At 38.0% G+C, this 21,937-nt stretch overlaps 1 protein-coding gene across 8 annotated transcripts in view; it reads left to right on the top strand.

Moving 5' to 3' along the window:
• Positions 1–21,937, top strand: part of RPAP2 (RNA polymerase II associated protein 2) — a 55,828-nt gene continuing 33,891 nt past the window's right edge. For 5 of the 8 annotated variants that reach the window (XM_018912238.3, XM_050977369.1, XM_050977372.1 and 2 more), the window contains exons 1-11: positions 1–72; positions 949–994; positions 1,752–1,866; positions 2,545–2,643; positions 3,685–3,750; positions 4,971–5,059; positions 7,231–7,266; positions 8,124–9,057; positions 9,357–9,451; positions 11,133–11,213; positions 17,351–17,419. In XM_018912238.3, coding sequence (XP_018767783.3) covers positions 30–72; positions 949–994; positions 1,752–1,866; positions 2,545–2,643; positions 3,685–3,750; positions 4,971–5,059; positions 7,231–7,266; positions 8,124–9,057; positions 9,357–9,451; positions 11,133–11,213; positions 17,351–17,419 — 1,673 coding nt within the window. In that variant the 5' untranslated portion in view covers positions 1–29. Of the gene's footprint in view, positions 73–948; positions 995–1,751; positions 1,867–2,544; positions 2,644–3,684; positions 3,751–4,970; positions 5,060–7,230; positions 7,267–8,123; positions 9,058–9,356; positions 9,452–11,132; positions 11,214–17,350; positions 17,420–20,171; positions 21,853–21,937 lie in introns of those variants that run through there. The other 3 variants (XM_050977370.1, XM_018912239.3, XM_050977373.1) reach the window with 3 other exon arrangements.

Genomic DNA, 21,937 nt, shown 5'->3' on the forward strand with positions numbered 1-21,937 from the left:
GGTCGGCGGGCGGAGCGGCGGTGATAACGATGATGGCGGCCGGCACGGGCAAGCCCCGCCGGCGGCGCGCAGGTGGGCGCCAGGATCGCGCGCCAGCCCCCGCTCCCCCGCCTGGCGCGTTGGGCTCTCCCTGTGCCCCCAGACCGGCACAGCGGCGGACTCGCCCAACTCGCCAGGCCGAGGGGAGTGGCGGACCGGCCGTGGTTGGCTCTGTGGGCCTCCGCCGGGCCGGGTGCGGGGCCGTGATGAGGGGTGGGCCGGACGTGGCGAGATCGAGATCCTTGGTCCCCTCAGGCCGTGAGGGGCCGGCCCGCTCTGAGCGGCAGGGACGGGCTGTGACGGTGGTCCTGCAGCTGAGCGGTCCGAGCGCTGAGCCCTGCTTAGAGGCTGCGTCCTTCCCAGGGTAACAGCGCCGTGTCTCCCCTGCTGTTGCCCTTGTCGCAGCAGCTGCTCCTTGGGAAGTAGCTGCCCGGGACAGCCGTGTCGGGAGCTGGGTCAGGGCGCCGTCCTGGGCGGCTCCGAGGCAGCAGTAGCGGCTCTGTGTCAGGGTGCCGGCGTTGGACATGGCCCGGAGCAAAGCCCTGCGGTGGGGCAGCTGTGGGGACGGCAGTGGGGAAAACTGGGCTTTACCCGCTGGTAAAGAGACACAGGGGGTGTGGCGGGCACAAAACTATTGTCAGAATTTTTTCCCCTTTTTGTGTATACAGAACATGGTGAATGCGAGCATAAGACGAGTTGGGCCTGTCTGTTTTCACGCTGTAAAAAGTGTATCTAACTGGCTGCTGCATACCAGCTTGCTGAAATCACAGCCATCAAAAGCAATAATAATTACTAAGAAATTATCCTGGTTGTGCTTACAGTTTAGAGGTTTTAATATTTTTCAGGTTCCAACATCTTTGACTGTTAAGAAAGTACACTAATTTCTATATTCGTGTATTTGATTTCTAGGAAACAAGCATTCAGCTGCTCAGAAAAATGAAGATGCTGCTCAAAGGTATAATTTCTGAGGAACAGTATGTGATATTTGTGTTGTTTTGCCTCACTTTGAAATTGCAGTCTTTGTGCTGCAGAGGCTTTGCTTTCTCAGAGTACCACGATGAACTTCAGTAAATCACCAGCATCAACATCACATAGGACATTTGGAGTGATGCTGTGTAACTTCTAACAGCATGCACATCTGAGCATTGTGTAATATAATAAAAGTTTGTAATCTAACGTCCAAAATTGTATTGCCTTAGTCTGTAGTTCTTGCTTTTTGCTGTCTTAACTTTTTTACATACCTGCCATTTATAATTTTTTACATCAAATAACACTCAAGAGGAGGCATTTGTTCATTTTATTCCTACCTTTACTTTGTAACCTCACACTCAGTCACGTCCTAGTTCTTTTTTCTTCCCATTCTTCATGTCTTACACGGTTCCTTTTTTCCTGACAACATTCCATAAATTGTCCCAGGTTCTTTGTCCAGCTGGTTCTGGATTTCTCTCTTGCAAGAAAATTTGGGGAGTGTATTGCAATATAGTAAGAGTCAATACTTTTCTTGACTAGCAAAGAAAGCAAACCAATATAAAATATATAACCCTTTGTAGTTGTAACAAAATTACTAGTCCAGTTACTTGTTGCTTGTTTGGCCAACATAGTGTGATACAGAAAAATGGAAGCTGTATTTCAGAAAAAAAGATAAAAATACTACTAGAAAATTGTTTATGGAGATCTGCCCTCTGAATCATTCAGTGTCTGTTCTGTTACAGGAAAGCAGCTCTGGAGGCTGCACTGAGACACAAGATTGAATGTGAGAAAAAAGCATTGTCTATTGTTGAGCAGCTCCTGGAAGAGGACATTACTGAAGAGTTCCTTCTAAATTGTGTAGGTGTTGCAAGTTTTATACTGTTTTGCATCTTAGTGTGGTACTTTTTAAAAAAGTTTTTGGAACAATTTGCTGCAGTTTGAAATAGCCAAACCATTGATTCCCTCTTGTACCAGCTCTGATAACAGTTTCCATAATTTTAAGGGTTCTGCAGTGGAAACATGCCCTAGTTTTGCAGGACTATGTACATTAATGAATCCTCACTCTTCTCACAGCCTTTGTTTATACCTCTGTGGTTCTGGACTGGCAGATGAACTGTAAAAATTTAGGTTCACATCATACTGTCAGTAAATTTGCACAAAGTCTCCAAAGCACCCCAGTTATCTGGCAGCAGAGTTTTGCTGGAATGGTATGATGACTGTTCTTGTTAAGTTGTAAACAGACTGATTAATAGGTGTGCCAAACACGTAAATAGAGGAAAATTACAGGAATAGGTGACACACTAGAGGCAAAACTATGCAGGTTTTGTATATGTAAAAAAGAAATGCCCAGGTCTGTTTTCCTTCTCTCTTTACCCTTTTACCTTTTCTACTGTGTAGGTTCTCAATGTTGTTTATTAAACTTAATGGATAACTGTTAAAAAATTTAAGATATTTGTATGCTTAAGAGATGTTTTGAGTACAAAAACTGGCACGTTTTCCAGTATCTATTGGTGAACTATTTTCTTGTCATTTTAGGGAAAATGCATTACTCCATCTCACTATAAAGACGTTGTTGATGAGCGATCTATCATCAAACTGTGTGGTTATCCTCTATGTCAGAATAAGCTGGAAAATGTAAGTTGCTTTTCCTTAATGCTGTTAACAAAGGAATCCTTTCACAATTTTGATTCTCTTGCATTTTCTTTTTAATTTTAAACTTAGAATATTAAGCACAGATTACTGTCAAATAAGGAGCCAGGTATTATATAATTCCATTTCAGTATAATCCTTCTGAAGTGAAAGGTGAAATTTGATCAGTAAACAGCAGCTCTTGTATGACAGAATCAATTAGTGTATGATCAGAATCACAATCCGTGTATCTGTTCTGACAGGGATAAAGATGAACGAGTTGCGGCTTCATAGCCTTCCTCTGTGAATGGAAAAACTTAGAAATCTTGTTCTTCTGTCAGTGTAGCAACAGATGTCTATGAGAAGGATTGAAGTGAAAAAACAGTACAGTGCAGGGATATTATTATGTGAATGCATATATATCTGCTATGAAAATGTATGTCAGCTGTGTCAATATGAAAGTCACCCCTCTTTAGGTATGCTTAAGCAGAACTCAGAGATCAGTTAGATAACCTGTGATGTAATACCAGTGCCACATATGCTTATCTGAAGACATTCTACTCATGTACAAAACAATTTACTGTTTTGGACTTCATCTGTTTGCTTAGATGTTCATTTCAAAACTGTTACAGTTTGCATAAGTTCCTCTGGGTTTGTCTGGGTAGTGGTGGGGGTCTGACAGTTCAGTCTCACATGCATATAAAAAGATCTGGATTAAGGAAGGACTTGTCTGTAATTGCTCAGCACTTACACACGAGGAAAGCTTCTGCCATGGCGGCTCCACTATTTTGTGTTCAGCACTGGTTTTCTTATAGCTGTGGAGCTGCCTTTTACTAATTAATGAGATGTATATGATTAAAGATAAACTGCCATTCTTACATCTGAGAAGGTGCAACATCAGAAGAATTGAGAGAAAAGGTGGTTGTAGTATGCAGTTCAGTTAAATAGAATATATTGCACATACCCAAATATGTGAATTAAGAATGATGTTTTCTCTGTAGTCATGACGGAACTGACAGTCTTGCTGATGAAACTGTATTATTTTAGGTGCCAAAGCAGAAGTACAGAATTTCAACAAAAACGAACAGAGTTTATGATATCACTGAAAGAAAGGTATGGTACCAAGTGTATTTCTAGAATGTGTTAATGGTGGCAGCATCAGAAATGCATTTTGTAACAGCATTCATACAGTGGCTTGATTCAGAGGCAAATATGTTTGGTTCTTATGAAAATAATTTTCACAAATTGTTGAAATTTTTGTGCATTTCACTTCCTAGATGATATCTTTGGTGAATCAAAATACATGGTTTTTTAAGTTTAAACATAGGATGGAAAGTTTTACTTGGCTAGGTGTTTAAATGTGGCACAGCTGATCTGTTAAAGGCATTTGTGAAGAAGTGTTCTTTATTTTGCTCCAGCATAATTAGTGAGCTTTAGTAGGGTCAAAGTGAACATCCTTTTCAAGGATGTTTGCAGTAATGTAATACAAGTTACATCTTAACATATCCTTTAGTGTTCTTTTTTGGGGAACAGTTAGTTTTCTCTTTTGAGGACTTTCAACATAAAACCTAACTCTTCACAAAATGTTTCTGGAAGCATATTCACAGGTTGTTGCAGGAAAGTCATCTTTGCCGTTTCACAGAATACACAGTCGCCTGCAGGCACGTAGAGACTAAATTGTAGCATAAATATTTTCAGTTACGGAACAAATTTCTTCAGTGTCACTAGTATGCATTCCTTTCCTCTGGTTAAAACTCTGGGATACACAAAATTTTAGGAATTGCTTTCATGAGCAATCAGGCAAGACTCCAGCAAGAAGTGGGATGCTTTGTGTTCTTCCCTTGTGATGCAGGTTTGCAAATCAGTTTTTCAAAGATGCTGCAGATTTTTAGGTGCTGTTCTAAGTATTGCAAAACACCGGGTTCTGTTGGCGACCAAAATTTTCATTATTAGACATCTGAATTTTATTGTATGTCTGTTAAACTGTATGAACAGCATATTGGGTTATGGGTTCCACTTTGAACAGTTTGATTTGTTGGGGTTTTTTAAAATTATTGTTATATAGAATCCAGCAGTGGTTTGCTTCTCAGTGTGATATAAAAATGCAGAAAGCAGAAAAATGGGAAAGAAAGAAGCAGCTAAATGTGGCTTGTGTGAAATGGGATAGACCTATGTGGTTGGGTTTCTCAGGTGAACTAAAAACCTGGCCATAGGCTTGAAAAGAATCATGTATTGGTACTTAATTTTACAGGCATTAAAAGAAATTACTTTTGTGCCTTTCTATGTATTAAAGTTGGCCTTAGTCGTGTTTTCTTGCTTTCTTTCATTGCCAGTGCTTTTGCAGCAACTTTTGCTATAGAGCATCTAAATATTTTGAAGCTCAAATTTCCAAAAGTCCAGTGTGGATGAGAGAAGAAGAAAAGTAAGTATAATCTTATACGTTCACTGCACCTTTTGAGAATATTATTTCTGTATGCATCTGCAGTGGTAATTAAGAGCTGCAGCACATAAAAATGATTTGGATGAAGCAGAGGAAGCTGATGTTAACATGTTAGCTTAGCATAGTGTTTGCTTTAAAAGTGTTGTAGCTGTGTGGATTACAGAAATTGGCATGGTTCAGTACTACTCTCATCTACTTAGCACACATGACCATGTTAGTTTAGAGGGCAGACTAGTCAGAAATAATAGTTAACTCCTATTTAAAATGGACTGACTGGGATTGAATTTTTACAAACAGGTTGGAATAATCTTACTCTGTTACAAGAAATTTTCTAATTTTAGCACAGCACTTGGCATTGATCTTAAGCTGAGACAGTGAATGCTTGCATCTGAAAGCAGTCTATAAAATGAAGAGGTTTTTTATCCAGTCTAAATTTCTGATTGCCCATTTCTTGTTCTTCCTGCAATACTCATTTTGGAACATGGTGTATAAGTGTATAAAATCCATGTTTCCATCTTAGGAAACACGGGCTTGCAAATAATCAGTGGAGCCAATGGGTGTCACTGTTGAACAACAAAGACTGGCACAGAGAATGTTCAGCAAATTTACTCAGCTTTCATTCTCCAAGATGCTACTTCTCATAGTCCCTGGGTTTCAACAAAAGAAACTAGGTGGAGTTACATGTGTCATATGAAATATATGATCAATGAGAAAAGAGCTTTAGAGCAGCCTCATCAGATCTGAGGTGTTCTAGTAGGTAAAACTAGACTCTTCATTAAAAGTTAAAGTTTACCAGTGCTTTTGAGGTAATGTTTTGCTGTCTTCAAGAAAAGTGTTTCTAAAATCTCCCTTTATTCTTCACATCAAAAGTGTATAGTTCTTTTATGCCTGACATAGTTAATTATTTATTCTGGGTGGTGGTGAGGAGGCAGTATTTTCAAAAAACAAACAAACTCCCAGATAGGTCTTGGCTAGCCACACCTCTTTGCACAACCACATACACGTGCACGGTAGAATATCTGAAATGCCTTTGACAGAAAAGACTACAACCTCCACTTAAAACTCCAAAGAAGAATTATATGGAGCTAATAATTTAAATCACTCTATGTTATCACCTTTAGTTTCCAAATTCAGTTTATTTACATGAGCGGTCCAGCTTTCCTGCAGGGTCTTTTATGTACTGAAAGGTGTTAGTACACTGACTTGCATTTAGTGCCTGTTTAAAAGGTTTTCTTTCAGTCCCAGGATACATTAGATTTTTAACATTTGGTATTGGATAAGAGGAATAGGACTGTCATGCTGCCTCAAAACTGAAGTAGATTAATTGCAAGTAGGGCTTTGGAAAGAAACTCATCAGAATTTGTATAGTAATATTTTTAGTTTCTGGAAACATTTGAAAACTGTTTTCTTTAAAAAAAATATATAACTTGACAGCCTAATTTTTAACGAAGTAAAATTTAAAATCAGTAAAAGTATAATGCATATTCATATTTTTACATTGATTGGAACATTTTCCTATAAATAGCCCAGAATTGTCTTTACTATAGGAACCATATGATCTATGAGGATCTTGGCATGTTTACTTGTTTGAAGAAGAGACCAAAGGGTGATCTGAAAGGAGTGTCCAACTAGTTGAAAAAACTTAGAAGGATTAAAAAGCCAAACTATTCTTAGTTGATGGCCACAGATAATCATGTGAATGGTTCAGGTTGGACATTTGGAAAAATATTGTGCTAAGGTTATGGTGGAATGAAACAGGATACTCAGCACTGTTTTGAAATCTCCATCTTTGGAGGTTTTCATTATTTAAACTTGATGAATTTGTGGCTGACCTAACCTAGTGTTGGTGACAGTCGCATTTCAGGCAGGAGATCAGGCTAGAGCCTTCCAGAGGTCCTTTCTGACAAACCTTTGTGTGACTTGGTGACTGCGTTAAATTGTGTTCACTGTTACAGTGTTGTGCTGCAGGCACAGGAGTCATGCTCCCTGAACATGTGCACAAACCTCCTCTTGCTAACTTTGCTTTGAACAGAGGGTGTTGGACTAGAAGATCCTCAGATGTCTCTTCCAAACTCAACTGGTTTTGTATTCATGTGTATTTCAAGAGAATAGATTTAGCAAGAAAATGTTCATTTTGTTTTTTCTTTTTCCAGACCACCAGACATAGAGCTGCTGAAGGAGGGACGGAGGTACACTGAACAATTTCTTTTTGTTGTTAGATGCACTTATAGCTAGAAATTTTAGCATCATAGCAGATGCAAAGGCAATCTTTGATTTGTTGTGTTATAAAAAAGACCTTACTAGAACCTATGCAAAGGTTTTTTTCCTTTGTGATTCTAACCCAGCATATTTGATCTGTATGATTTAGTGTACAGCTGCTCCTGGATTGTGTGTCTTAATTGAACCTGTTGAAATCTGAAACAAATACACTGTTTGTACTTTCAATATTTTATGCCATCTATTCTTTATAAAGAAAATTTTGCCAATTATATGTGATGAAAGCTTCTGTACTTCTTAATCTAGAAGGTCTATATGAGCCAAAATGAAATCAGGCTACTCTGTTATCTTGTACCTCGCTGTGCGTTGTGCAACTTTCTGTTTGTTTTCTTTAGCAACGCCTTGCCATTAGGTGGCAAACTTTTATATGCTGAAACAGCTCAGCTGTCCCCCTGATTCAAGGGTACTATATTTCCTATATATGTTAACATACCTGTCTTCATTTTAAAATTGCACTATTCATGATGCTAAGTCTGACATTGTTCTGTTGTCTTTAATAATATCTTGTTTATACGGTTCTTTTCTAACTACCAATAATCAGCTGAGAACTCACTTCTCTAAATAATCTCTATACTCGTCATTTTGATTGTAGACTAGTACAAATCTTAGAGTTCAAGTTTTAGAAGAGCACATGATTCTTAAAGCAAATAATTACACTTCTGCTTTAAGAGAGAAAATGCTTTGTTTATCATTCTTACATGAGTATGAAAAGCTATTGCAGATAAAAGCCATTTCTTATTTCACTGATGACGTGTGTTTTCTATCGTAGCGGACGGTCTGGAGAAGAGGTGAAACTACGTGATGAAGTAATTAAAGCATCTGACATTGAAAATCCTAGGATATCTCCCGATCCATGTGAATCTGTTTCTCATGACACAGCCAGTGACAGCAGCACTGATACTGAACAAGAATTTATTTCGTCTGTCCTACCAGGAAGTCAGTCGAGTTCAGCCAATTTTGCAGAGCAATTGCACAGAAAAAGCATCCTCAAAAAGAAGCATGCTCAGAAAGTCCATGCCAGCCCTAAAACTGAAGATGCAGACGTGGTAGAAGCCACTGAACAACTCTCTCATTGTAAATTAGACGCTCGGGAAGAAAGGCACACTTGCTCTGTTCATAATGAAGTAACTGCACCACCTTCAGACAATACTGCTTCTGGGAAATCAAGTGCTTCAGAAATCTTTGAAAATACGTGTGGATCACAGATAGTTTTTCTAGGTGTGAGCAAAAGAGGAGCAGAACATCTTAAAAGAACATTAGCTAAGTCAACAGAACATAACCCTGAACTGAGGCATCCAGTTAATTCCAAAGGCAGTTTACTAGAAGTGCTTAGGCAAACACTTATGGAATGGAGAACTGAGGAAACTTTAAAATTTCTCTATGGCCCAAACTATACTTCTTTGTGTGCATCAGAGTGCATAGCATCTGTCAACCAGGAGACTGAAGAACTTGATGAGGATGACTTAGATACAGCTGATGATCTCAACAATGTTGCTGTAGGGGAGTCTGAAAACAGTTTGAACTACTCTTTACCTTTCACGGGCTCAGGTGGAATAGTTAAGCCTGTGCCTAGTTATGAAAAGTTAAAAGAAGAAACAGAGTTCCTAGAACTCCGGGTAAAAGAGTTCTATAAAGGAAGGTGTGTCTTGGCTGAGGAGGCAGCGACACAAGTGCAGACAGGGGAACATCCATGCAAAGACAGAGTAAGTGTCTGGTGTGACAGTGTGGAGGTTGTATGAAGCCTGACTAGACCTTCAAATAATTAGTACTTTGTTTCTGCTATCATAAGTGGATAAATATCTCTCATGGAGAAAGAGAAAATTCCATTAGCTGCATACTGTATATTGCATCAGATTATGCAAGTGTCTGCCCATTGAAAAGTAGTTTGGGGTTGTTCTTTTCAGACATAAGAGTTATGTAATGTTTAAATATTTATTGATTATCTGTACTGACTTCAGTGAAACACTAGGTTATAGCTGTTAAAGTTTCTTGTCTAATACAGGATGATCAACTGGAAGATCTCACCTTCCCACTTGTTGATTCAAATGCACAAATGCAGATTAGGAAGCGAATTGTCCTTGAAAAACTGAGAAAAGCGTAAGTACCCTTTGGTGAATGTCAGTCTGAAGTTGGTGCTTGTTCATCATTGTTTTAAGTAACACATCCAAGGATGGGCCTGGCTCTTTCTAGGTGGCCCTAGTCATAACTTAAGCCCATTATTGCCCTAAAGGACTTACTTATTTCTGCAACAGTCACCTGTAAAACAGTTGCAAGTGCCAGTTTGCACAGTCTGTAGGTACCAACTGCTAAAGTTTGGACTGAAAAACTTGAAATTGATTGAGAGGAGTTCAAGTATTTGTCTTGTACATTAAGCATACTGTTACCTGTAAACAAATCCTTTAAATTGTTTAAGCATAGATCTTACAAAGAGTGAGTTTCTAATGCTTGTTTGGATGGATGGCCCTCAGATTTGGATCTTAAAACTTTGCAAACATCAGACGTTCTTCACATACTTAAAAGGGCTTTGGAGTCACACAAAAAAGATTAAGGCATTTCTGATGTATCTGTTAGAATTATTAAATTGTCAAAGTTGGGAGGACCTTGAAAATATTGTCAAGGCAGTGCAGATAAATGAGTGTTTGAAGGTCATGATTCTGTTGGTTTTGGTACAGGTATTTACTTTTCTGTCATTGTAGTTTGTGTTACCTAGCTAAAGTAGGTTTTGCAGAAGCCTTTTTTTTTTTACTAAAATCCTCGCAACCAACCCCCTATCCCTGCCAAAATAAAAGGAAAATCCTTTCTGTTTTTCTCTACCTGCACTATGTGTGGATAGGCCACAAGCATGGAATCAAACCATCCCCAAAGTGTCTTGTCTGTGAATGTTGATTGTTTTAAATTTCCTGAGCTAATGCAGTTGTTCTGTCACAATCAAGAGATAATTTGCATTGAGATAAAGCAATGAATATGCCCAGCATGAAAAGAATCCTGTGTTCAGTTTTTGTAAAACAAGCAGTCTTCAAGAATTCTGATGCAGTGTTATGTGCATATAAATGCAAATCACTGGATATTCGAATACAAGAAAATTTTAACTATTTAACAAGTAAATAGAGGCAAAAGTTTAATCCTAAATGGGAAAAACAAAGGATGTTATTTCCATCATTTGGGAATCCTGACAACTAGTTAAAGAGTATGTGCAGTTTGTGTGGTCTATCCTTTTTATGCACAGCTAATTAAGGAGAAAACCTGTCTTTTTCTTTTGAAATTTTCTGATAACTATCATCTAGATTTCATCTACCAAGCTCACAGTGGACTGACATTTCTGTTGCATCTGAGTGAGTCTGAGGTTAGCAGGTATATTATGTGTGAATACCCTATTTAGACATGCAGTTTCCTTTTGTATTGTTATTTTTGAGCCAAGTAAATATAAACCTTCAAAAAATTTATAAGGCCTGTAGTTCTAATCCTCATAATTGTAAAAATACTTTTTCAGAACTGAAAGGTGAAACTAGTAAGTATATCTGTGTAGAATTATATTTAAATCTTCACATTCACACAGAACTAGGGCTTCTTTTTTTTAAAAACAAGCAGTTGTGAAGAGAAGATGTTGGCCCAAAGAGCACATGGAGAGAGCTGAAATGAAAACTATAGGCCTGATCTGCTGCACAGAAGTCAATCTCTTCCTTTTTACTAACCTTGATAAGCTTTGGTGGAAGTCCTACTTCAGAAGAAATGAGAAAGAGAAGAAAATGTATATTGACTGGTGTCTTTTGCCTTCTAGATTATCTGCAGTTTTGGGCCCTCTTCAGATTGCTTCAGGTGATGTTTACACAGAGCTAAAAAATCTTGTCAAAACTTTCCGGTGAGTATTGGTCTTCACTGAGAGATTTTTATAAATTGATGAATTAAACATGCTGTTGAATGATTTGTGATATGGGCACAGAGAGGAGGGCTCTATCGCAGATTTGCCCTTCTTTTGCTGTGTGTGCATGTAGGTAATGTCACATTCCCTGTGGACTAACAAGTCAGCCCTTTCCCTGCTCCTGACAGTGGCTAGGTCACCAGGAGTATTTGTAGATTTTTAAAAACTAGGCCAGTGGTCTCTGGAGGTTGCTGGTGAGTCTTTTAAAGGTTCTGCTACCTCGTCACCTCCTATTAAGCGTGAGTTTCTGAGATCTGTCCCTTTCTTTTGCTCTAGCTCCCTGCAGCTGGGCTAAATGGTTTTAATCTGATTAATAATTTTTACCACTAACTTCTAGAGTCAGTCACTTGGATCTGTCTTGTTCCCGATTTCAAAGGGAAGAAGATCTAGTGGGCACTTTCATCACCTCAGGTGAAGCTTCTGCTTCAGTCAGTAGGACTAAAGACAGTATTTGGAAACAGTGAGATAAAGAAAGAGGGAAAACAGAATGGTAACGTCTCTGAACATTCTTAGGTTTTCTTTGGGAGACAGCTCTCATAGCCTGGACCTATATTGTGTCCTTCATCCTCAAGTATTGTCAGAAAAATAGCAATAGTAGTTGCTAACTGTGTGTACATCGTCACTCTTGAAACGTCCCTCGCCCATCCTCAACCTGCATGAGGTTTGCATGTAAATTTTCCAGAACTCATTCATGTAGCATTTGCCACAAGGAATCTGGGCTTTGGTGAATAGAAGCCCAGCTCTACCCAGTTTCTTAGGATTTACCCCATGGCTGGAAGGACGCCACTAAAACACTGATGTCTCTCTGCAAAATTTCCTACTGTGGAAGATTCTGTCTTCCTTTCTGGTTACTCTGTGCATGGTCTCTTTTAAATAAAAGCATTGATGCTATTTGAATTTGTTTCTGTGATTGCAGTCTTCTAAGTTCTGACTTGCCTTACAACTCCACTGAAACCAGTGAAAATGTTTTTGCATATAGTGTATATATACCTATTGTTTGAGTAAGATCTTTGTGTCTTAAAACAGTTTCGTTGCTCTGCAGTTTAAATGCTTAATAGTCACTTTAGCTTATGGATTGATAAAAGTGGAGAAACTACATTTGGTGTCTTTCAAACTACTTTTTAATGATTGATTACCTAAGAAGGCCCAGAGGTTCTCAAAAACAGAGCTTCCATTTTAAATTACTTTTGCTATTCAGAGACAATGGGGCATGAATATAAAGTTTTCAGTGGTTTATAGCAAATGAAACTTGAAACCAAAAGAGACTTCTAAAACACATACACATATATGTATGCATATACACACACACTTGTGGAGTTACGGAATAGAACCAAATCAAATTTATTTGGACTTTAACCCAGTACCTGGTTCATGCAGCAGTAGTTCATCATAATTTAAAGGTCTCCCCTAATCTGTTTTGATCTCTTAGATAACACTTTGTGAGGCTTTTTTTTGTGTCATTTTTGTTAGGAAGTAAGTTGAAGGTAATGGTAGCAACTTCTTGGGGTTATCTTACTGTGAAAATTCTAGATCAGCTGCTTAGAAATTCAGGATTCTGGGTGGAGGTGGTTAAAGACATTTGTGGGCACTATAAAAGAATTGTAAAAGCCTTAATATAGTATATGTCTCAAAATAAATGGAGTTTTTTTGTCGCTGATAGCAAAATAATACAAAAATACTGGAAATATGGAAGAATAAAAACCTTAGGGCCCTTTTTCTGTCGTGCATTACTGATGTGGAAGAGTCTGTTGGTACACAAGAGCTAGCTTAATGGATATTAAGATGAAGGTATAGACCTGAATCTCCAGTTTGGTATGTAGGTTTAAGTTTATTTAATACTAGTAGTCTCTTAAGTTTTGGGTTGAATGCTTTGGCAGGGAGACTTGGGATAAATTTTAAATGATGTTTGTATTTACAGGGTATAGAAATTCAAATGTTACTTTCTTTGTTAATGTGGTTCAAACTTACTGACAATGGAGGAGCACTGATAAATGCTCGTGCTCTTTCCTGCTTTTTGTACTGAAGATATTTCAGGCTGAAGAGCTTGCCAAAAAGTGTAGTAGGTAAAACACATGGCTGTAGTAGAGCTTAGCTGAAGAAGGGTAAAAGAGCATGTGGTGAACTAAGCAACAACGATTTTCAGCTCCATTGGTTTTTAAAGGAACACTTACAGTTCAGCCTCCTTTGGGCAGCATTTATTCAATCACCACCACTAGGAAACACACTAGAGAGATCTCAGGAGACATTTTAGAATGGTTAGAGCTCTTCCCAAACAAAGTCCCTCAGTGCCTGTAAGCTTTTGTTAGGAAAACTGAGATGTCAAATAATTCTCCAGAGTGTGTAAGGGTACTTTGTTAAAAGATCAAGAGAAAATTAGCTTCTTATATATAAATTGAGGATAAGTGATTTTGAATGTGTGGTTTGATTTTTTTTAAGGCACAATACTTCATTTTGAAAATAGGATTCCATCTGTATTTTATGGTTGCAAGTATTTTAATTCCCGTTATGGAGCTTATCATTGACATTGAACTCTACCAGTGAATCAGATGTGAGATGTGTTCAAGACTTCTTGTTACAACTTGATTTTATCATGTGTGCAAGACAGTCTTTTAGCTTTTAAGTATGTATCCTGAATATATGTTATCTGGTATATACACCTGTTTATACTCATTTTACCTATTACCTTTGTTAAGTGGAATTTTGAGTTCTGGGTTTCAAGTCAATCAGAAGTACTTGGTCATAGACGAAGTTCTGTGTGGAAATAGGGGAGTATCAAGATGTTGATTATGTTTTCTCAAGTAATTAGGCTTCTCTCAAAGGAAGCTTAAAGTTAAATAGTAACTTATTTTTGCTGGTTGTCATCAAACTAAATTATATTACAGTATGCAAATATGTTGCTGCTTTCCAGGAGGTAGAAAAGCTTTTATGGTTAAAAGTCTTTTATGCCTAGTTGAAACCCAAAGAAAAACAATATATGCTTCAGTACTTGCCTGTGCCGTCCTGGGGTAGTTAAACTTTGCTCCTCTTCGTACAAGTTTTGGAAAAAATACAGGTAGGTAAGATCCCCTACAGTCACAGCTTTGCATCCTAATGCCATGAAGTCAGTTTGCAGGTTTGCAGAGTGGAAAGATCCTTGAACTGCAGCTATATATGCCCCTACCTGGGAATCTGGATGTAGGAAGGAGAGGCTGCTGCGTTTGCAATGCTGGGTTTACTGTTTTATTTACTCTGGATTCCTACAATTTCCCTATTGGAGTTCCCTTGCTTTGCAGGCTGGGCACTAGTCAGTTATCAAGAGGTCATTTGAGATGAAATTTTTATGCATCTTACTCTTTAGTCCTCTATCCTGGAAGCCTCTGCCCCTTGGGTCCACGTGCTCAGTCAGGCTCCCTCACAGTGTGAAAACCGCGTGGGTCCTGCTGGGTGGCCGCAGCGCGTCTTGCTGGAGGGAACCACAAGACCCACAAACCAGCAACTAAGCAGCCCACACAGCTATTTGGGATCATCCAACTTTCCTAGCTTGTGTATTCTGCCCTACACAAGCTAAGAAAGTGGGCACATTCCATTTTGGGAAGTTGCATATTGTTTTCTTTCTCTAGGTAGGTGAGGGAGAATTTGGCCAAACTCTTTAACAGAAAAGATTTCACTGCAAAACTAAAATCACACACACTAAGTTTTGTACAGTTTTAACATTTCCACATTATTTTTTTAAGACAGAAATCTAGTGACCTCTTTCATGGATGGTTCTGAAGTAACAGTTTTGGCTAGAGGCAAGACAAAGAATTAATGAACCATTTCTACAGAGGCCCTGCAGTTCCCTGTTTTCAGAAAGCTTTGCTCTTCAGAGGCCTTAGTGTTGACACAGAGCTTGTTTAAAAGTGACTGCACTTCCACTGCTCCTTATTATTTAAGGCTTCACACCTGTAGGTTGCTTGCTTTACTCTCATCCCTCTGAAATGTTATTTTTTCCAGCTCCACTAGTGTTTTAGGACAGGTGTTGTACTGAGAGGTTACTCAGTTGCAGAAGCCAGTTGTTGATCCAGTGCAGTGACTGTCTGTAGTACAGCAGCAGATCCATACTGCTGTGTCCTGCTGGTTATCTGTGTCTTATGAGTACCTCCTTCAGAAATAGCATATTGATGGCAATGACTAGTGTTCAGACCTTGCCAATCAATACTAACATTGAATAAGAGTTAATTGACACAAATAACTGCATCTCTCAGTTTGTGTACGAGAATGACACCTTCCTGTGCTCTAATCAATAATAACTCCTTGTAAAGCATTGAAATAAAGCTGCTGTCTCTATTTGACAGAGTTTCCCCAGGTGGCTTGGAGCTGTCTCTTTCATTATGTCTCATCATAACAGATTAACTGGAATGTTACATATGAATTGGCTGTCAAGATGATTCCATCAGACATTTCTTGGTAGTGTTTATCACTGTCATCAGTGTTGAGTCAAGATGTTCAGCCTTTGTTTTGTCTCTTATTCTGTAGCCAGAAAAATGTAACAGTTTACCAGGTACAAACTTTGTTGCCAGCTAAATCCATTAGCTATTTAAAATGATAATTGCTAAAATGAACCTTTTAATAACAAATATAATCAGTATTTGCCAGAACTCTTGGTTCTGGTTTGATGTGACAATTCCTTTGTATGTAGCGCAAAACACTGTTTTTCCTTTCATAATTTAACAAAACTCAGATTGTTGAGACACTGCTTGAGTAATTATTACTTAAATATCTTATTTTGGTTTGAAGACTTGAAGATTTGAGGATCAAAATGGGATAATATTGCTTTGATCATTACAAATCTATTTTATTAATTTTTAATATCTTTCTGAAATAGAGAAATGGAGACCAATACTATAAATGATCTTACTGATAACTACATTTTAGTGTCCATTCTTGAATATAATTTTATGGAATTACTTATTAGAATTTGAATTTTAACAATGACAGCTACAAATAGCTCTGCTTTCTCAAATTTTAGTCTTTTTTTGGTTTTTTTGGTTAACTATATATTTGCCCAAAATAATTTTTTTAAGTAATTTTACTGAGGAAGAAAACCCTGGATTTGAATTTGTTGCCTAATAGGAGCTTGCTGAAAATGAACTATCCTCACCTGTGCCTGTAGGAGTGGGTGTGAGTGACAGGGTGTCTTCATTCTGCATCTGAATTTGTACAAGGTTGTGGAAAGGAAACTGAAAGCAAGAAGGAAGCAAACATAGGGAGGCACTTGCCCCTCAGTTGATCTGTTGGATCATGCCATCTTGCTGAATACAATTAATTCTGCTGGCTCTTTGGAGTGCCTGCTTAGCCACAGCTTCATTTTCGACTGTGACTTTTCCATGAAATTGCTTGTTTTGAATACCACGGGTTATGCCTCAATTGAGACAGCAATTCACAGATGAATTGTTTTAACACAGATTAGTACTTGACTTAAGGCAGATCCAGTTTTTTAGGCAGTTCAGCCAAAGGGGTCAGCTGGTATCCAGTGCAGCAGCACTTTACTTGAACACCTATGTGGTTCTTTATTCACACTTCATTTATATTTATATGGCTCTTATATTTTCTCTGGCTCCCATTGCATCACTTAGAATTCTGGATTTCCATTTTAAAACCAAGACTCATTGGAGAATTGTCACTGCCACCTTACAAAATTCAGTCAGGGTCCACATCAGCTTTTACAGCAAATCTGGATCTGAAGCCAGCAGGAAGGAAACTAAGTGTAAGAAGGTCCATCTTTTCAGAAACTCATGTCAGTTCTGGAGAATTTCCCAGGGCTTTGAGTGAGAGCTGGGCCCTCACATCAGCCAGGACTGTTTGTGAGCAATTTAAAAGAAATAGCTTCTGTTCAGTCTTCCCATCCCACTTTCATATTAGAAAAAAAGGGGACATTGAAAATTCTGCAGTTCCTCCATTAGAGGATGACAGAAGCTTGAGAGCTGGTGAATTGCTCAGATACAGCTGTTATTACTTCTTTATAACTCAGTGTATTAATGGTAGACTTAAAATTCAGCCATTAAAATCTGCTTACTTTTACTTTGACATGTACTGACTTTTTAAAAATTATTTTTCAGGTTAACAAACAGAAATATTATTCACAAAATGCCTGAATGGACTCTCATTGCTATTGTTTTGTTATCTGTGTAAGTACCCTTAAATGTCAAATATTCTTATGTGCAACTGTTTTATTAGCCTATTGGAACAAGATGTAATTTCCAGGTAAAAGAAAAGAAAGATTTCATGCAACTAACTGTGGAATCAACAGAAATATTTCTTTCATGCAAATGAACAAAATTTTCTTGACAAAGAATTGTCCCACTTGTGTCAAATCTTATCAATGGACAAATTCATGTTTTTTAAAAAAAAAAAAGAAAAGCTAAGCTTTAGGGGGTTTTAAAGAGGTATTGCAGGAAGAGGTATTCTCTTCCATTTGCTGCTGACATACATTCTTTCCCTCTCTGACAGTAGGACAAAATGACATGTATATTGTATTATTTGGATTTGGCATAACTGTTAGGCTTTTCATTTCTCATTCTGCTTCTAATTTCTTAGAAGGTTTCACTTTTATGATTAAACTCAATTTCTATAAAGATATGTGTGCTTCTAAATAGGTATAAGTATTCTACCAGACTTCTTTTAGAGGGGAAATCTCATTTAGCAGAATTCCTCCCAAGGAATACTGGGACCCAGTATTTTATTTTTATGAGGATTAGCTTTGTTGGTTAAGTACCACAGTGCCTAGAGTCCTCCTTAGCTTTGTTTTACTTACTGTAGAATTAAATTCTTTACCATGATTTCCCTAATCGGAAGCCTGATTGTATTACAGTGCCTTTCAGTAAACTTCTGCACAGAAGCAGGACCTATAAAAGCTGTACTCATATGCATCGAGTTCCTTAATTTATACTTTGCAAAATCATGTACTTTCCTGAAGTTAAAGACACAAACTTTGCAGTGTGTTAAACAGACACAAATTTGTATTAAAAGGTGAACTAATGTTAAATGTTTAAGAAATCACTGGTGGTTTCACAGTGTCAGGCTCTGCCTTCCATTAGGGTTAAACCATCAACCAATCCTTGTATGTCTTGAGCTTGAATTACGAGATTGCAAAATCTTTATTTCTGAGTCTGTTCATGACTGTGCTGCTGCTGCTGCTTCTTTTGGGCTTCCTGGGTCACTGGAGCCTGTAGGACAGAGAGGCACTTAGAGACATTCACAGGTCAGGAAGTATTGTGGGCCAGCCTCATGGCATGCCCGGCACTGCACTTACTTTCCTTGATATTACTTCAGTCTGACACATTGTTCTGGCTCTGCTGTCCCAAGGAAGATGGTACCAGCAGGCATTAGAGCAGGCTTCAGCGAGCCTTACATCTGTGTCACCCAGCCAGATACCGCTCAAATGATTCATTAAATCAGAACACAGAAAGTAACTTTACTTGAATGCCTTGGCATAAATTTTTTATCAGCTATAAGAACAAATCTTTTGTCATTTTTACTATATATTCTTATGGTTGAATTGGTAATTTGTGAAACAGATCTTATGAATTTTTCAAGTAGTTTCTGTACAGCTAAGGAAATGGTGTCTCTTTTTGATCAGAAGCTAAAATATGTAGCTGGTCTCTGCATATGATGAGCTGTAAATGTTTACATAAGTAATGATTGTTTTACAGCTCCTTTAAAATGTTATACAAGTAGTAGGCAGTCCTAGGAGCAGTCAGTATAAGCAGAGAACCAAGTCTCTTTTCACCTTTGCTGACTAAAGTTCCATCCCTAAAGAAATTAATTACATTTGATCATTTTTTATGTGTAATATTAGGGAAATAATAGATAAAACCACTGCTGATTTCTGCTTATTGTAAGGTTTTTGCAAGCCTATGATCTTGAGATTTTTAACAACTTCTCTCAGCTGCCTCTTAGGAGAGAATGTGGAAGAATGTAGGTGGGATAGAATGAGTGTTAAGATTCCTCTAATAACATGATGCATCTTACATCGTTTCCAGAAGGATTAAAGCAGAACATTTAATTATTTGGAAATTCTAATCAAGCTTGAGTATTTAGTGGAAGCCAGGACTGTGCAGGGAAAGGCTACTGAGGATGTGGACAACCCCTCACAGGTCCTCACTCAGGCCCTTTCTCACTTCCTGTGGTCTGCCATAGAACCTGTCATATATTGCTAATAATTTTCATTAAAAGAATTACACCCTATTTGAGTCTTGTCCCTCAGTTGTACTGTGCAATTATGCACATTTTAGCACATCTACTGTTATTTAGATCATAGATTTGTGTGGGGCCTGAGTCAGAGGGGGTCTTCAGTAGCTTCAGCCACACTTTCACATTTATTCACCTGGTTTCAGACATAGGTAGGCCATATCAATCATATTTCTGTAGATTCCTCAACCATTTTACTGCTAACACTAACCAGTAAAGCTGAATAAGCAGCACCCTGGTAGAGGGTAATGCTTGCTCTTCCCAGGTAGGTGCCACACCATTCTACAGGTATCCCATGGTACAAGAAAGGGATTGCAAGAAGGCAGAGTGAGCATGGGTTTCAAGGTATACCTCAAAAAAATCTAAGACTTCAAGTTGTTTTTTATTTTTTTTTTTTAATTAAAGGGGGCAAGATTGTTTTGTTTCAAGTAGCAACTGTTGGACTTCACTTGCACCCTATTTTGTGCATCAATGTTGTGGCTCACCACTTCCTTCTCAAACATATATGGCTAGTGTGTGCTGAGGACTTGGTGTTCTTAACTTCACAGTGCACTTTCAGAGTGCCCCAAGCCTTTTTGTGGTAAGGTACTAGACAGAATAACTGTTAGCATAATGGCTGGATTGAATTCTAGTGTGTTATGGTATGATCGTGCTCTCCTCTCTTTGAGTGTGCATATCAACTCTTTGTAGGGTACACCATGATGGATATCATTAATGCCTCATTTTGGTGCTTAAATTGGACCCTAGGCTCTCTTCATAATCTGCAGGTTCTTGAAAAGCTGCTGGAAGTACTTATGTGCCCTTGAGTCTACTGATTCTACTGAAAGAAACCTGGGCTTCTCACTCATTGAAATAAAGTGCCTGGAACTGGACAGTGTGACATGTCTCAAAGTATAAAATGTTGGCAATTTCTGTAGTGGAGTATTTCATGTTCCTAGGGAACAGTTGTTTTTATTCAATCAAATTATTCTATAAAATATGAACACAGCCAGTCTCTGCCTTTATTGAAAATCTAGCCTGAGGCATTCCTATGAATAGAGTACATTCAGCAATGCTGAATCGACCTTGTTAGAGTACACTTTGACAGCCAGAGCTTTATCTTCAAACAGTGGAATTCATGCCTGTCGTGGAATGGGTGACTCTTAAAAATTATCTGTGTATCAAATTTCTTACTTATTTGTAATCAGTAGTAATTTGGGCATTGGTTGATTTTGGTTTCTTCCTGTTACATTGTTTAGTGTGTTAAATAGAATTTTTTTGTTCTCATAATAGCTGCTGTATAATGTATTGTAAACTAGAATGCAGAAGTTGTATCTTTTTTTGCCAAAGAACTTTGCAAGATACCAAATGAAGCAGATAAATAGATATAAATACAGTAGTTCAGGAAAGAATGGAGAAAGCAGTGGGAGGATTAGTTGCTATACAAGCATGGGCACTTTCTGTTTTTAGTGTATACCCCTGGCACAGACTAATGGAAAGCTTTCAAGATATTTTCAGGAAATGTCTGCTTTCATCTTACTTATCTGAGCTGGCTGGTTCCAGTGAACTGTGGTCAGCTTCATCTGCAAAGCCTATGCAAGAGGTTCCCCCACTAAAAGCTTTGAAGCATTTCAAAATGTTCTGGGATTAGTTTATAAGCATTTGGCTGCAGTATTTAAACAAACTCAAAATGACCATGATCACTAAACAAAAGCCATCATTATATGTGTGCAGCCACTTTAGATAAATGTGTCATGTGGAGATGTACTCTAGAGGTTTACTCTCTTGGAGATAACAGTTCAGGAACTGGAGAATCTTGGGCTCAACTATGTGTTTTTACTCCTCTGCACACGAGAGCACATCTATTGCTCAGCACTGACATTTCTAAATCATTTTAAGAGGAATTTAGATGTTTCTGATATCACTACTGGCTTCTTATCTAAAAGTGTGTGAATGTTTGAAATGTATGAATCTAATGTAGAAATTCATATAGGATATGAATCAGACTTGCAGAGTGACTCTTTTTCCTACAGAAACCACATACAAGTCAGCTGGATGATATTTTATATAGCATGACAGCTGATGGAAGTTTGGTTCCAGGTTTCAGCTGAGAAAAATCATTCATCATTAACCTAGAAATATAATTGTTTTCCATTTTGAAACAGAGCTGAGTTTGCAGGACCAAGAATCCAAAGAGTTTTTATAAAAGCATTTGAATGTGGTTATAGGGTTGTGTTTATCTGTAGAGTTATATTATTGTGTGAAACAGAGAAGAGGCAACTTTGTCATAATGCATTAAAAATATCTTCTTCCCCTTTTGTCCTAATTTTAGACTGTCATTTGGTAAGTGTGAATTCAAATAAACTTTCTGTTAAGCTGTTCTTAAGTCTTTTAAGCAGTTTTTTCTATTAAGCTTGCTTACTTATCAGTAATTTCTAAGCAAACTTGAAGCTGCTTATTTAGCATATTGTAGACAT

This window comes from Serinus canaria, chromosome 8, assembly GCF_022539315.1.
Source record: "Serinus canaria isolate serCan28SL12 chromosome 8, serCan2020, whole genome shotgun sequence".
In the NCBI taxonomy this organism is placed as follows: domain Eukaryota; kingdom Metazoa; phylum Chordata; class Aves; order Passeriformes; family Fringillidae; genus Serinus; species Serinus canaria.